The sequence below is a fragment of the Rhinoraja longicauda genome, chromosome 4, assembly GCF_053455715.1.
Source record: "Rhinoraja longicauda isolate Sanriku21f chromosome 4, sRhiLon1.1, whole genome shotgun sequence".
Classification (NCBI taxonomy): domain Eukaryota; kingdom Metazoa; phylum Chordata; class Chondrichthyes; order Rajiformes; family Arhynchobatidae; genus Rhinoraja; species Rhinoraja longicauda.
In genome coordinates, this window is record NC_135956.1 from 45,683,113 (window position 1) to 45,700,446 (window position 17,334).

At 42.6% G+C, this 17,334-nt stretch overlaps 1 protein-coding gene across 3 annotated transcripts in view; it reads left to right on the forward strand.

The window, feature by feature from the left end:
* Positions 1-8,403, forward strand: part of mtbp (MDM2 binding protein) — a 65,469-nt gene extending 57,066 nt beyond the window's left edge. For all 3 annotated transcript variants that reach the window (XM_078397662.1, XM_078397660.1, XM_078397663.1), the window contains 3 exons: positions 91-204; positions 5,518-5,583; positions 6,783-8,403. In XM_078397662.1, the coding sequence (XP_078253788.1) occupies positions 91-204; positions 5,518-5,583; positions 6,783-6,821 (219 nt within the window). In that variant the 3' untranslated portion in view covers positions 6,822-8,403. The remainder of the gene's footprint in view (positions 1-90; positions 205-5,517; positions 5,584-6,782) is intronic.
* Positions 8,404-17,334: the final 8,931 nt, after the last annotated feature.

Genomic DNA, 17,334 nt, shown 5'->3' on the forward strand with positions numbered 1-17,334 from the left:
TAATTTGAAACTGTTATCAATATCATCAAGTCTGAGCCATTTAGGAATAGGATGGGAATGCAATTTTAATTTTTTTCTTTTTCTCCTCAGATGTTGAAAGAAGTTGTGGCAAAAACCCTCGAGGATAATGGAATCTCAAAGGACCATAAATATTTTGTTTCTTGCAGTCAACGACTGTTTAAAATATCCTTGTTTTACCTCAAGGTATGTTATCTTTTGTACCACATTCCAGGCCTTCAGCCAGATATTCTGTTTTGTGCAATATTTGCTTTTATTTCAGGGAGCACCAATTGTACATGATAACATTTTTTTTTTTTAATTGATATTTGTAGAGTAAATTTTCTTCATTTATGAAATGATCAATTCTTCACTCTCAAATATCAGAATATGCCTTTATTACTTCACAATCCTCTTGCTAGCGATAATGTTACCAGTATGTTTGCTGTAACACCATAGATCAGAATCTACACTTGGTTCATTTTATTGTATGTCTACAGCTGCAATGATCTTGCTAGTAATGAAGACTTGCCAGTCATATGTTATTGTTAATAGTCCAACACAGATGTACATTCTATGAAGCCATTTTAATCACTTGCTGCAATTTGTAACTGGAGATGCAAAGAGAAGGTTTAAGCTGAAGGACGAACATTGGTGGAATAGAAACAGATGCTAAAATAAAACTACAAGTGAATGATCACAACGTAAGACATCAGTGGGTTAGAAGTTCATCCTTGGTCACGGGAGTTAATCGTGACGTTCTGTGTGCCCCTCTTCAAAGATTTGGTTTCATTGGCTTTAATGGAACCAAATTTTGAAAACCGGTTACTGCTCATAGGTTGCTATCTTACACATTAACTCATGCAACTGAATGCTTTCTATTTTTTAAGTATAATTTAGCAAATTTATGATAGTGATAGATTTAGTCTTTGGTTTGAAATTGGTCAATTGTGGTCTGATGAAGTAATATTCTGTAAACTTCAAATTACCAATGAAGATACGACATTGCCGTTTCTAGATTCCTGGATCTTCCATGATTATGCATGATGGTTAATATGCACCAGGTGGCTGAAAAAAATCCATGTGGAAATTTTAAACTGTAAAGGAGAATTAGAACAGGAGAGTTGATGGACAGCTAGAGGGAGGGTGGGACAACTATTACTGATGGCTTCCACACTGGGATAACAATAATTGGCTCGTCTAGCACCATTACAGCCAGCTGTATCTAGAGGTTTCAAACCACAAAAATCTCAAAACAGTTATAGTGGTTGACCATTTCTCTTGCCTTAACTTTGCTTTGCATTAGTTAAATTGCATGTCACGCAGTGATCATTCTAATAAAAATAATATTCTTTTCACAAGACAGCCAATGCAGTGATTCAAGTCTTCATAAATCAAATTATTTCCTGTGAAAAGAACAATTAATACCTCTTGAACTTCTTGAGAAGTGCTGAATGTAATGTATGTTTGAAATTTCCTTCCGGGGGTGGGCATTGAAAGTCAACATTTAATTGCAGATGTTGTTGTTTTTGATAATGGAGAAATGTGTCAGTGTTAGTAAAATTTATTTTACTGAAAGAGAATCATCTTTATCCAGAAGGTGGAGGTGGATGTGAGTTTTATTTGAAGATACTGTAGGAAATTACAGGAGTACTTTTCATCAGTTGATGAATCGAGGAGTGCAGGTGCATAGTTCCCCGCAGGTAAATCGGGTGGTCAAAAAGGCCTTTGGTAAATTGGCCTTCATCCGCCAAAGTATTGAGTATAGAAGTTGGGAGGTCGTGTTGCAGTTTTATAAGACGTTAGTGAGGCCACATTTAGAGTATTGTGTTCAGTTCTGGGCACCGTGTATAGGAAAGATGTTTTCAAGCTGGAAGGGTACAGAGAAGATATACGAGGATGTTGCCAGGACTAGAGGGTCTGAGCTATAGGCAGAGGTTGAGTAGGCTGGAAGTTTATTCCTTGGAGTACAAGAGGATGAGGGTGATCTTATAGAGGTGTATAGAATCAAAATCATAGATAGAGTAAATGCAGAGTCTATTGCCCGGAGTTGGGGGATCGAGAACTAGAAGGCATAGGTTTCCGGAGAGGGGGAAAGATTTAATAGGAACCCGAGGGGTAAATTTTTTTACACAAAAAGTGGTGGGTGTATGAAACGAGCTGCCATTGGAGGTAGTTGAAGCAGGTACCATCACACTAAAGAAACATTTGGACAGGTACATGGCTAGGAAAGGATTAGAGGGATATGGGCCAAGTGCAGGCAGATGGGACTAGTATAGATGGGACATGTTGGTTGGCGTGAGCATGTTGTGTGGAAGGGTCTGCTTCCACGCTGTATGACTAGGTAGAAGACATTCTTGCTGTCAGCAATGTTGTCCATGGACATCCAATTGATCAACTACAAGTTGGGGAACATTCCCCTTGAGTGATGACTTGCACTCTTCTGGTTGAGGATGTTCATGGTTTGGATCGTTGGATCAGTATTTAGCCCCAGAAAGGATGAGATGTTCACTCTGAGAGAACTTGACTCATAAGTAACTGAGAAGAAAGATACATTGAGATGAACGAAGGCCACAATTATGTTTTTATTGATGCAAGTAGATTCTCCACACTTTGCATTTTCATTCCTGGTCAGATCATTGCATAGAATTTCAAAGTTTGAGGGGGCTCCTCAATTTTATGCTAACATACAGAGAGATTAAAGCCCACAATCTAAATGTATAGAATTAATGCAAATAATAATTAAAAATGCTGGATGCACTCAGCAGAGCTCGTTTGTGGAGAGAGAAACAGTTAATGTTTCAGATTGAAGACCTTTCATAAGAATCTTTGAAAGTCGGATGTAAATGTGATTTACTTTTATTGTTCAGCATGGTCAGTTGTTATCTAGACTGCCTGTCCTCTTTCAGCTCTTTGACCAGTTGGTCAACTTTTAAAGCATATTTCTCATTGGATGTTATAAGTCCTGCTATTTGTGTCTGTTGAGAATTGCTGAACATGTAAGCACTCAGTGTCCAGGTGGCAATTGTCATTGAGTCTTTTTACTGTGTTCTTTGTGCAACACTCCACCATCCTGTAGGGTTCCTAAATGATCATTTGAAATCCACCTACTTCAAATATCTTTTGCACAATCTTGCTTTCCATTCACTTGCTACTTAGTTTCTGCTTCTGCGTAGACACAAAATTCTGGAGTAACTCAGTGGGTCAGGCAACATCTCAGGAGAGAAGGACTGGGTGACGTTTCGGGTCAAGACCCTTCTTCAGACAGATGTCAGGGGAGGGGGCGGGACAAAGATAGGATGTAGTCGGAGACAGGAAGACTAGTAGGAGAAGTGGGAAGGGGAGGGGATAGAGAGGGGAAGCAGGGACTACCTGAAGTGGGAGAAGTCAATGTTCATACCGCTGGGGTGTAGACTGCCCAAGTGGAATATGAGGTGCTGTTCCTCCAATTTGCGCTGGGCCTCACTCTGACAATGGAGGAGGGCCAGGACAGAAAGGTCAGATTGGAAATGGGAGGGGGAGTTGAAGTGCTGAGTCGCCGGGAGATCAGGTTGGTTAAGACCGACTGACGCAATCAGCGAAACGATTTCCGAGCCTGCGCTTGGTCTCGTCGATGTAGGGAAGTTGACATCTGGAACAGCGGATACAATAGATGAGGTTGGAGGACGTGCAAGTGAATCTCTGCCTCACCTGGAAAGACTGTTTGGGTCCTTGGATGGAATCGAGGGGGGAGGCAAAGGGACAGGTGTTGCATCTCGTGCAGTTGCAGGGGAAAGTACCTGGGGAGGGGGTGGTTTGGGTGGGAAGGGACAAGTGGACCAGGGAGTTTCGGAGGGAACAGTCTCTGTGGAAGGCAGAAAGGGGTGGAGATGGGAAGATGTGGCCAGTAGTGGGATCCCGTTGGAGGTGGCGGAAATGTTGGAGGATAATTTGTTGTATGCGACGGCTGATGGGGTGGAAGGTGAGGACAAGGGGGACTCTATCCTTGTTATGAATGGGGGGATGGGGAGCAAGAGCAAGTGCAGGATATTGAGGACACCCTAGTGAGAGCCTCATCTATAATGGAAGAGGGGAACCTTCGTTTCCTAAAGAATGAGGACATCTCCGATGCCCTCGTATGGAACACCTCATCCTGGGCGCAGATGTGGCGTTAGATGGAGGAATTGGGAGTAGGGGATGGAGTTTTTACAGGAAACAGGGTGGTTAGAAGTGTAGTCAAGATAGCTGTGGGAGCCAGTAGGTTTGTAGTAGAAATCGGTCACTAGTCTGTCTCCTGTGATGGAGATGGTGAGATCCAGAAACGGTAGGGAGATATCGGAGATGGTCCAAGTATATTTAAGAGCAGGATGGAAATGTGTGGTGAAATTGATGAAGTCAGTGAGTTTTGCATGGGTACAAGAGGTAGCACCAATGCAGTCCTCAATGTAGCGGAGCAGGTATTGTTCAACGTACCCTACAAAGAGGCAGGCATAGCTAGGGCCCATTGCTAGTGCCCATAGCTATGCCTTGGATTTGGAGGAAGTGGGAGGAGTCAGTTGTTGAGGGTAAGGATCAGCTCTGCTAGACAGAGGTAGATGGAAATTGGCTGGTTCTGTGGCCGAGGAAGAAACGGAGGGCTTTAAGACCCTCTGGGTGGGGGATGGAGATGTAGAGTGACTGGACATCCAAAGTAAAGATGAGGGAGTGGGGGCCTGGAAAATGGAAGTTATTGAGCATGTGAGGTGTCTTGGACATAGGTAGGGAGGGATCGGACCAGGGGGGATAGGATGGAGTCGAGGTAGGTGGAAATTAAGTTGGTGGGACATGAACAGGCAGAAACAATGGGTCTGCCAGGACAGTTCTGTTTGTGGATTTTGGGCAGAAGGTAAAAACGGGTCATGGGAGGCTGGGGAACACGAAGGTTGGAGGCTTTAGGGGGCAGAGAGCCGGAAGAGATGAGATCGGTGATGGTGTTGGAGATTAAGGCCTGGTGCTCATCTGTGGGGTCATGGTCCAAGGATAAGTAGGAGGAGGTGTCTGAGAGTTGTTGTCTGGCCTCAGAGGTCAGCGGGCCTGACTACCACGGCACCTCCCTTGTCGGCGGGTTTGATGACTAAGTCGGGGTTGCTGCAGAGTGAGGTATGTTCAGGAGGGGAGAGGTTAGAGTAAGTAAGGGGAGTGGAAAATTTGTGGCAGTTGATGTCCCGCTGGCAGTTAGAAATGAAAAGGTCTAATGAAGGTAGAGGGCCAGCCGGGGGAGTCCAAGAGGAGGGGCTCCGCTGGAGGCGGGAGAAGGGGTCATCACTGGGAGGTGAAGACTCCTTCCCATGGAAAAAGGCCCGGAGGCGGAGGCGACGGAAGAAGAGCTCCACATCGTGGCAGACCCGGATTACGTTTTCTTTTCTACATGCCTTACACCACATTATTTTGCCTAAAATTGTTCAAAAACCCAAGTAAAAATGTATTAATATAAAGATTATTGGATCCTGCCATTACCTAAAATTATTAATATTTTATGTGCTTATTGGCCTTTTGTTATAGGATTTAAAAACATCACGTGGCCTACATGAAGAAATTAAGAGGGCTGCAAACAACAATGTTCGGCAGGTAGATATCTTCTCTAAAGTGAAATTTATTTTCCAGTCATTTTTATATGTTTTGGATTAAAAGTGGAAGTTGCTCCACTGACACCATAGTGCTATTATGCCCTAGCTATTGAACAAACAAATCTAACCTTAAATCATCTATTGCATTGTTCTGTCTAATGTCTTTCATAGCAAAAAGTAACTAGACATTTCGTTAACTTCCAAATAATTGTTTTTATTATTTTTATCTATTTCATTTTCTGAACACCTTTAGTTATATTCCTATTTAACTGGCGGTCTAAAGGAATCATCCCAGCTAGTTTTTGGAACACCAGCTGCTGAGCTAGCTTGTTTTACAACCAAGGTTTTAAGATTGCCATATTTTGTGCATCATTGGTTCATGGTGCTGTGATACTGCTTCAGGATGTGAAGTACGACTCAGTGGCAAGCACGGTCATCCAATTTGCAATGACCTGTAACAGTGTTATGAAGAAGGCTCACTACCCGAATTGTCGTATTCTCCAAAGATGCTGCCTGACTCGCTGAGTTACTCCAACATTTTGTGTCCTTAATGATGCCTGTGATGGTAACACAATGCAACCTCAATTTAAAACTCTCAGTGAAGAGAAAAAATTACTAATAATGCCACCTACATTCTCATCCAAATTGTTAATATATATGACAAATAACAAGGGACCCAGCACTGTTTCTTGTGGCACATCTATGGTCACCCATCTGAAAAACAGTCCTCCACTAACACTCTCTAATTCCCCCACCGAGCCAATTTTGTATTCTGGGCTAGCTCACCCTGGATAACGAATGTTAGTGTGCCTGTCGAACTGCGGCAAGTAAGATGTTATTGTTCTGTTCCACGTGCATAAGACAATTAAAAACACTCCTAGAAACATAGAAACAGCAAATAGTGCAGGAGGAGGCCATTTAGCCCTTTGAGCTAGCACCGCCACTCATTTTGATCATGGCTGATCATCCACAATCAGTAACCTGTGCCTGCCTTCTCCCCATATTCCCTGATTCCACCAGCCCCTAGAGCTCTATCTAACTCTCTTTTAAATTCATCCAGTGAAATGCTCGCATTGCATCGCTCCAATCTATGGTCTTGGTTTTTTTTTACAAGCTCCTCAAAGCACGTTGTGTTGATTGCAATGAAAAAACAATGAAATCAACAAATCTAATGTGGCAAATCTAATGTTTCTCCTTTAGGTAATCGACTGGGTGTTGGAAAAGGCCGAGAGGAAGTGAAATTGTGTTTCCAAAAAATTGAGTGTTTGCTCTGGAACCAGAAATTGCTTTGAAGGGAGTTTCTAAATCTGATGAAACTCATCTGGACATTCAGCACTTGGAAATAACATGCTGTTGTCAATTCTGGAGTAACACAGAATTGTACTCTGCACACATGGTTCACTTGAATTTGTTTATTCCGAAAACTCAGATAGATAAATTAAAATTAGATGCCTGTAAAGTTGTAGAGAATTAAAATACTATTTTTGTATTGATTCTGCGCTTTAAAATGTAAATTGCTTTTTTTTAAGCTTTTAATCAAGTTTTTACAGAGTTTGTGTTTTAAAAATTATTGTCTTTTGCTTTCCTGATTCATTTTATTGATGCCAACCTCACACCATGTTTCTGTAACTGCTTGTGACAAGATCGGTTCACTTAAAAATCTGGTTATTCAGAACCATTTGGAGCATGAAAAAAGCAGGGGCCGTGAACTGATGGAAGCTACGACACATTAATGAAAAATGGAAGAAAGCAGAACTACTGATCCCTTCAATTTGGAGAAGTTTATAGAACATACGTTTGTGTGCAGTCCGTATGTTATTACCAAGGCCACACAATTCCAAACACAGTTCTTCTTAAACAGTTTGTCCTACATAAGGTACAATAAACTTAGGGAGCAGTCACATTTATGACATTTTAATGCAATAAAAAAATGTTTTAATGCCAGTAAATCTTTGGAAATAGCCTGCGATATAATTTTCTCAAGATTCATTCTGTTGCTAAACACAATCTGTCAGACCCGAGTCTTTGAGTTTGGTCCAATTGTGCAGGTTATTCCTGGTAGATTGGTCTGCAGTTGACTGGCCCGACTAACTGTTTTTCTTAAAGCTTTGGGAGTTGTTTTGATTTTTTTTCAGGTCATTGATTTGCCCAGATTTTGATCTGTGAGTTAGTTGTAAATGGTTCAAAAGAAGATCTCTTATTTACAGTGTCTTTTTTTTAAATAATTTAATTGGATGTACTGGAAAGCTGAGCATGTTTCCAGCAAACTAAGCTTGTAGTGTAACTACTTAAAGTGAACTTGTACATAAGTTATTTTCTTATTATCATATCATATCATATATATACAGCCGGAAACAGGCCTTTTTCGGCCCTCCAAGTCCGTGCCGCCCATTGATCCCCGTACATTAACACTATCCTACACCCACTAGGGACAATTTTTACATTTACCCAGCCAATTAACCTACATACCTGTACGTCTTTGGAGTGTGGGAGGAAACCGAAGATCTCGGAGAAAACCCACGCAGGTCACGGGGAGAACGTACAAACTCCTTACAGTGCAGCACCCATAGTCAGGATCGAACCTGAGTCTCCGGCGCTGCATTCGCTGTAAAGCAGCAACTCTACCGCTGCGCTACCGTGCCGCCGTGCATTATACTCCTGTAATTATACTCCTGTGCATTATACTCCTGTAATTCAACAAATGAACATACAAAGAAATAAACTTTATGATCATCTTTTATTCAGCATTTGATCAAATGCAATCAGCTATTATATATAATATAATATTATATAATATTTATTAAATATAATATTATTAAACCTAAGGGAACCTAAGGGAAATAAAGCATATTTTTCATTTCACTAAAAGTGGTTTAACAATTTTGTTGAGATTGCAGGTGATGGTATGATTAGTAAATTTACAAATGACATCCAGATTGGTGATAAAATGGGCTGACAAATGATGAATAATATATAACAGGATTTAGATCAATGGGAAAGTGGGCAAAGGAATGGAAGATGCAATTTAACTCCGATAAGTATGAAGTTATGCATTTTTGGAAGTTAAGCCATGGCACGACACCCTCGTGAATGGCAGGGTCCTGGGGGGTATTGTCAAACAGAGACCAAGGGGCACAAGTAATTAATTCCCTGAAAATGTTGACACAAATAGACAGGTGGTAAAGAAGGTACATGGCATGTGTGCCTTCATCGGTCAGGGCATTGAGTCCCACGACAAGGGACATCATGTTACAGCTTTGGTGAGACTGCACTTGGAGCATTGTATGCAGCTGTGGCTGCTGTGCTACAGGAAGAATGTGATTAATTTAGAGAGGGTCCTATAGCAGATGGGTGGGGGGATGAATCAAGTGTAGACTATGGCAGCTGCACGATCTGGTGGTGGAAGGAACCACTTGCATTGCACTGGGGCAGGCTGACCCTTACTTCATCGATACACTGCTGTTAGGATACCAGGCCTGAAGGTGAGGATATAAGAAATTGTGTATTTCCTTGGCCAAGATTAAACTTTTCAGAGACTTGGAAGATGCAAGATGGCGCCAGAATCTGGCAAAGCTCTGCCTGCTGTTTCAGAAGAGCTTCTATTGGACACATGTATGGTATGATTAGACTGTATAGCATGCAGAATAAACATTTCACTATCTCTGTGCAAGTGACAATAAATAAACAGAATAAAATAAGAAAAGATTCACAAGGATGTGGCTGGGAGTGGAGGGCTTGAGTCTGGAGAGACTGGATAGGGTTTTACTGTTTTCCCTGGAGAGCAGGGGGCTGAGGGATGACCTTTATAGACGTTTATAAAATCAGGAGCATAGATAAGGTCACAGTCATTCTCCCAGGCTAGGCAGAAATTTAAAAAGAGAGGAGAATGATTTATAAGGGACCTGAGGGGTAAGTTTTATTGCAGGGGAGGATGGATATATGGAATGAGCTGCTTGAAGATGTGGAAGGGTTGGGTTACATTTACAATATTTTAAAAAGTACATTTGGCCTGAAATGGAGAGAGAGATGTGAGCCAAATAAAGGCAAAAGGACGAGCTTTGGCACATTGGTTGTCATAGAAAAGTTGGGCTTAAGCCAGTTTCCATACTATATAATTCGATTACTCTATGAAGTAACAGTCTGACTCATCCAATTCTGCTTTTGTTGTTTTTAGTTTGTTGTTAAATGCATGTTTTAGTGTATCTTTAGTTTTGTATTATGTGGGGGGGGAGTGGGAGAAACATTTTTTTATCTCTTCGACGGAGATGCGACTTTTTCTGTATCGCATCTCCACTGCAGCCTAACTGCAGGAGCTGGCAGCCTCTTGCTGGCGATCGACTTCAGGAGCTCCAACCGTGGGAGCCTGCGGACTTAACATCGTGGAGCTCGCAGGGACCGACTTCGGGAGCTCCAAGCGCAGGTGCTTCGACCGCCCTGATCGCGGGAGCTTCGATCGCCCCGACTGCGGATGGTTCGACTGCCCCGACTGCGGGAGGAAAGGAGGAAAGAAGATAATATGTTATTGCCTTCCATCACAGTGTGCTGTGGTGGATGTTTATGATAACTTTTATGTAGTTGTGTGTCTTGTTGCTTTTTTTGTATGGCTATATGGTAATCTGAATTTCACCGTACCTTAATTGGTACATGTGACAATAAACTGACCTTGAAATTGCCTCGTGACTTTCAATTGTGTTAATGAGAACTGTCGGTGCACAAGGCTGGTTTTTCTCTTTTGACAGTTTTAAAGGTTTTCCAAATCTCACCAAAATTACAACTGAATTCAGTCTCTACCTTTTTAGTCACAGATTGACCTTTTTTCAAGTTCAAGTTTGTTGAGTTTATTTCTGAATTTAATCTTGCTGAAAAAAATGCTAGTGCATTGTTAAATGATGCAGCTATCTTGTTTACAATTAATACTTACAATAATTTATGTATCAAAGGGATACATAGGAAATTTATGTATCAAAGGGACACAAAGTGCAGGCGTAACTGCAGTTCAGGCAGCATCTCTGGAGAACATGGATAAGTGATGTTTCAGGTCTTCAGACTAACCGGCACGAACTTGAAATGGCACTTATCCATGTTCTCCAGAGATGCTACCTAACCTGTTTAGTTACTCCAGCACTTTGTGCCCATTTGTGTATTAATCAACATCTACAATTCATTGTTTCTAATACTTTATATATCTTTTTGTCATGGCACATAATATATCACTGTAAACTGAAGGCACTTTAAAGTACCACTTGTGGATGATATGCTCAAATCTTGTATGCTTTAAAATGTTTGTTTGTTGTATCACTAAAAGTAGTAATGTTTTAGTCCTCTTTTCCTTGACAAGATGAAGCTCACAGAATTGAGAAGTCAGTAATGTATTATTTTGTCCCATATTCACCAAAGCAAAAAAAAAAAGACTTTTAATTACATTCTTGCACATTATTTTATTGCAACGTGCCACAAAGGAACAGTACCATTTATATGATCAATAATATAATTATACATTTCTCAACAGTTGTGTTAGATGTCTCTTGTAGTGTGTGGTACTAACCTTTCTTGTATGACATAATTATACAATTGGATTTTGATTACTTGAATGTGCTGGGGGTTTTCTATCCTAACCTTGCACTGGTAGAAATGTGAAGATTGCCACTGCAAGCATGAATAGTATGCTCGTGTTTTGTATTTTAGTATGGTTGTGCCTTAAATGGAGGAATGGTGGCACTGTGATTAAGCAATTAGAACAGTATACCGAGGCCTGGATCATTTATCTGGAGAAATGGATTCCAATACTATCATGGAAGTTGGAAACTTTAAATTTAATCGGAAGCGATGATTCTGAAACGACAAGTTTTTTGTAAAAGCCTATAATGCACTTCTTGGACAGAAACGTGTAACCGAGCTCTCTATGCAGAAAACTTAAAATTCCTTAACACCCATAACCTGTAAATTTATTGGTTCTAGAGGCAATTAGCATCGGATTATAAATGCTGAGTTTGCCTGCAAATACATCATCTTCTGAATGGATAGAAATAAAAGTCTCAGGAAAACTGAACACTTGGTTTGGTGATGGTTAGGTTTACCAGATTACATGATGAGCATGTCAGGAACTAAGACCTCCAGCTTGCTGCCAAGTAACAGTAAAACATATTGAGATAGATTATTTTACATTGTGAATCATTCTGGCGAGCAAAGAGTACAATGCACAGATTTGTTGGTTAGGGTATGGGAAAAAATGGTTTAATTGGACCAGTTTTAGGCAGAGTTTTACTTAAAAACCTCTTAGATTCATGATGACTCAAAAGTTAAATGCTCAAGCATTCAAACACTTGCAATAAATAAGTTAAAAAGATACAGCCAATGAAAATTTCCCAGGAATTCTTTTTGACCAAGAATTGATTAATTTTGTTTTTCCATGTGAGAATTTAAACAGATGTTTTCATTTCTGCTGTGCTTAGTCCATTTCCTGCATTGTGGATATTTGGAACATAAATGTCTTTTTACGCTATCCCGCCAATGAAACTAACATCAATTCATGAATGTTCAAACAAGCCACTATTCTTTACGGAATTTTCCACACCAGATATAATAATGAACTATGTTAAATTAGACCAATATGGTGAAAGGTTTAATGAACTACTGATTGCAAAGGCCCCTTTCACTTTACAAATTTTGTCCCAGCAGATGAAAGTACACTCAGTATACCACATTATCCATTCTCCTGAATTGCAATAAAGAAAATCTTCCCAACAATCTGAACACAATAAGGTTAAAAACTTCATCTATGCTAACTGAGCTTTGGAGTGTCATGCATTTCATTCCATTGATATTTTGTGTCTATTACTTTACATCATTTTAACACATATAACAACTCAAATTTCAACCAAAATGGGTTTCTATTTTCAGGTCTGCATCAAAGCCCACAGGATGAATTTATTTCAAGATTTCCTTTAAATTAAACTCTTTGTTAAATCTGTTTTTCCTTTTCCCTGCATCTTTGAGAGATGTCAACTGAAAGAGTTTAGGGGAAATGAAATGCTTCAAAAAGCTCTGTACCAAATCCCATAGAGACTATGATAGAAAGTACTGTACAGCTGACAAGAGCCCAAATAGAGGTTATTGGCAAAGGTCGTCAAGCCAAGGCAACCGAGTAAGTTAAATTCTTTTCGGTTGCATTGGTTTTCATTATTTTTAGTAGTGCTTTGGGGTCATATTCTGCAATTATTAGCTTTTTTCTGAAAATAATTCTGTGGAGTTAAGAACAGGAACAAGACATTTAACCCTTTTAGTCATTTGCACTACTCAGTTACATCAAGACTGACTAATATTTAACTTGCTGAGACTCGGAGACAGCTCCTGGATCCAGATCTTGTCCATGACCACACCAATCAACACCAGGCCACTGTCTCCCAGAATATTTTTATTCACAAAATGCTGGAGTAACTCAGCAGGTCAGGCAGCATCTCGGGAGAGAAGGAATGGGTGACGTTTCAGGTCGAGACCCTTCTTCAGACTGATGTCGGGGGTGGGACAAAGGAAGGATATAGGTGGAGACAGGAAGATAGAGGGAGATCTGGGAAGGAGGAGGGGAAGGGAGGGACAGAGGAGCTATCTGAAGTTGGAGAAGTCGACGTTCATACCACCGGGCCACAAACTGCCCAGGCGAAATATGAGGTGCTGCTCCTCCAATTTCCGGTGGGCCTCACTATGGCACTGGAGGAGGCCCATGACAGAGAGGTCAGACTGGGAATGGGAGGGGGAGTTAAAGTGCTGGGCCACCGGGAGATCAGTTGCGTTAATGCGGACCGAGCGCAGGTGTTCAGCGAAGCGATCGCCGAGCCTGCGCTTGGTTTCGCCGATATAAATAAGTTGACATCTAGAGCAGCGGATGCAATAGATGAGGTTGGAGGAGGTGCAGGTGAACCTCTGTCTCACCTGGAAAGACTGTTTGGGTCCTTTGATGGAGTTGAGGGGGGAGGTAAAGGGACAGGTGTTGCATCTCGTGCGGTTGCAAGGGAAAGTGCCCGGGGTTAGGGTGGTTTGGGTAGGAAGGGACGAGTGGACCAGGGAGTTGCGGAAGGAACGGTCTCTGCGGAACGCAGAGAGGGGAGGGGATGGGAAGATATGGCCAGTGGTGGGGTCCTGTTGTAGGTGACGGAAATGTTGGTGGATGATATGTTGGATCCGCTGGCTGGTGGGGTGGAAGGTGAGAACGAGGGGGATCCTGTCCTTGTTGCGAGTGGGGGGAGGGGGAGCAAGAGCGGAGCTGCGGGATGTAGAAGAGACCCTAGTGAGAGCCTCATCTATAATGGAGGAGGGGAAGCCCCGTTTTCTGAAAAACGAGGACATCTCGGAAGCCCTAGTCTGAAACACCTCATCCCGGGCGCAGATGCGGCGTAGATGGAGGAATTGGGAGTAGGGGATAGACTTTTTGCAGGGGACCGGGTGGGAAGAAGTGTAGTCCAGATAGCTGTGCGAGTCGGTGGGCTTGTAGTAAATGTCCGTCACTAGTTTTTCTCCTGTGATGGAGATGGTGAGGTCCAGAAACGGGAGGGAGATGTCAGAGATAGTCCAGGTATATTTAAGGGCAGGATGGAAATTGGAGGTGAAGTGTATGAAGTCAGTGAGTTCTGCATGGGTGCAAGAGGTAGCACCAATGCAGTCATCGATGTAGCGGAGGTAGAGTTCGGGGATGGGGCCAGTGTATCACAGACCTCATCACTTCAGGAAATCTCCCTTCCACAGCTACTAACCTTACAGTTCACCATGCCTATATTGCTCGTTTCTATCTCCTATCCAATATTCACAGACAGTACTGCCCTGGTAGGCCAATTGTTTCCTCCTACACTTCTCCCACTGAACGCATTCCTCGTATGCTGACTCTATCTTGCCGCCCTATTGTTCAGTCACTCCCATCTAAACATTTAGAGTTCAGTTTAGCGATACAGCTCAGAAACTGGCCCTTCGGCCTAACGAGTCCGTGCCGACCAGGGATCCCCACACACTAACACTATCCTACACACGCTGGGGACAATTTACCGAAGCCAATCAACCAACAAACCTGCACACCTGGAGGAAACCGGATAAAACCTACACAGGTCACGGGAAGAATGGATATGTACAACATAAAAAATTATTAAGAGATTGACAAAAGACAATAGGTGCAGGAGTAGGCCATTTGGCCCTTCGAGCCAGCACCGCCATTCAATGTGATCATGGCTGATCATTCACAATCAGTACCCGTTCCTGCCTTCTCCCCATACCCCCTGACTCTCCTATCATTAAGAGCTCTCCCCAACATTGGGAACATGTATGTCATATTTTGACATACAAGCAGTTCTGGCTAGGTAAGATACAAACTGGAAAGAATGGGTATCTGATAGCTGCACATGTGCATATTCTCAGTCACCTCTCCCTCGGTTTCCACCTTATCCCAGACATTACCTCTCGTTACACCCATTCCCCTTCTCTGCAACAGAAGGCATCTTTGATTTCCAACATTAACATCATTTCTCTCTCTGGAGATGCTGCCTGACCTGTTGAGTATTCCTAGATATTTTTGGCTTATAATTTCAGATTCCCAGCAGTATTACCTGCAGTATTTTGCTCTTTGATCTTAATGATTAATTGTTCTTAATGAATTATTGATCGTTTGATTGAAAGATGCAGCGTGGAAACAGGCCCATCAGCCCATACAGGCTACGCTGACCACCTGTTCACACTAGTTCCATGTTATCCCACTTTCTACGCAAAAGGGTAATTTCCAGAAGTCAATTAACCTACAAACCCGTTTGGGATGTGGGAGGAAACCGGAGCACCCGGAGGATACCCACGCGGTCACAGGGAGAACGTGCAAAATCCACACAGACAGCATCCGAGGTTAGGATCAAACTCAGGTCACTGGCGCTGTGAGGTTAGAGAAGACAATATTCATACCCCTGGGTGTAAGCTACCCACTTGTGTGTTCAGGGCCAGCTGCCGAGGTGATAGTTGCAAGTCTGAAGGCTGGCAGCTGCGAGAAATCTAGTGAGATTCGGTGTAAACCAGCATGTGCAGTTCCTTCCTATTACAAGCAACACTCTTCTGTGGATAGGAAAGAACCGTAGGGAAACACAAAATGCTGGAGCAACTCAGCGGGACAGGCAGCATCTCTGGGGAGAAGGAATGGACACGCTAGAGGCAGGAAACATGTTCCCAATGTTGGGGGAGTCCAGAACCAGGGGCCACAGTTTATGAATAAGGGGTAGGCCATTTAGAACGAAGATGAGGAAAAACTTTTTCACTCAGAGTTGTAAATCTGTGGAATTCTCTGCCTCAGAAGGCCAATTCTCTGGATGCTTTCAAGAGAGTATTAGAGCTCTTAATGATAGCGGAGTCAGGGAGTATGGGGAGAGGGAAGGAATGGGGTACTGATTGTGGATGACCAGCCATGATCACATTCAATGGTGGTGCTGGCTTGAAAGGCCGAATGGCCTACTCCTGCACCTATTGTCTATAAACTCAATACAGACAGCACCTGTAGTCAGGATTGAACCTTGATGTTCTAAGGCAGCAGCTCCACTGCTTCGCCACCGTGCCGCCCTGGCATGGCACCATATCTGGGACACCTTGCATGCTCTTTACCATTTCATCAACTTCCAATTACTGCTGCCTCATCTTCACCGTGGACGTCTAGTCCCTGCACATTTCCAGTTCTCATTAGGAAGGCCTTGAGGCTCCCCATTTCTTTTGAGAACGTGGATACAACCAGGTCCTTTCTACTAACACTCTGCTCCGTCTGACAGAACCTGTACGTAGCCTTAACAACATTTTTCAACTTCTACTTTCTACCAATCAAGAGCACTGCTTTGTATGGGCCCAGCTAAGCCTCCCTCTTTGTTGGCTTCGTGGAGTATTCATTGTTCCAAACCCTGGCATCTGGCATCACTCTCCAACTCTTTCTCCATTACATTGACCACTGCATTGGTGCTGCCCGCTGCAACCCCCATTACAAGTTTACAGAGGACACCACTGAGGTGGGCAGCAGGATCAGGAACATTAACGAGATGGAATACAAGAAGGAGGTAGAGATCTTAGTAACATAATGTAGGGAAAATAACCTCTCCCTCAATGTCAGCAAGACAAAGGGGCTAGTTATCGGCTTCAGGAAACGTGAAGTACGTGCCTCAATCAGAATCAATAGTGGTGAAGTGGACATAGTTGAGAGCTTCTTGGAGTTAATATTATCATTGATCTGTTATAGACAAACCCTATGGACTGCCTAAGTGGCACACCAACACCTCTAGTTCCTAGAGAAATTAGAGAAATTGGAGAAATTCAGCATGTCTCCAATGACACTTACAAACTACCATAGATGCACCATACCAGGCACAAAATGCCGGAGTAACTCAGTGGGACAGGCAGTATCTCTGGAGAAGGAATGGGTGTTTCAGGTTGAGGCTGAAGAAGGCTCTCGACCCGAAACATCACCCATTCCTTCTCTCCAGAGATGCTGCCTGTCCCGCTGAGTTACTCCAGCATTTTCTGCCTATCTTCAATTTAAACCTGCATCTGCAGTTCCTTCCTACACATAGAGAGCAAACTATCAAGGTTGCATCACGGGTTGGTTTGGGAACAGCTCTGCCTAGACTGCAAGAAATTGCAGAGTGTTGTGTATGTAGTCCAGTCCATCACAAAGACCAGACCTCCCACTATTGACTCCATCTGCAGTTCAGGCTTCCTCTGAAAAGCAGCCAAGATAATCAAAGGCTTGTCCCAC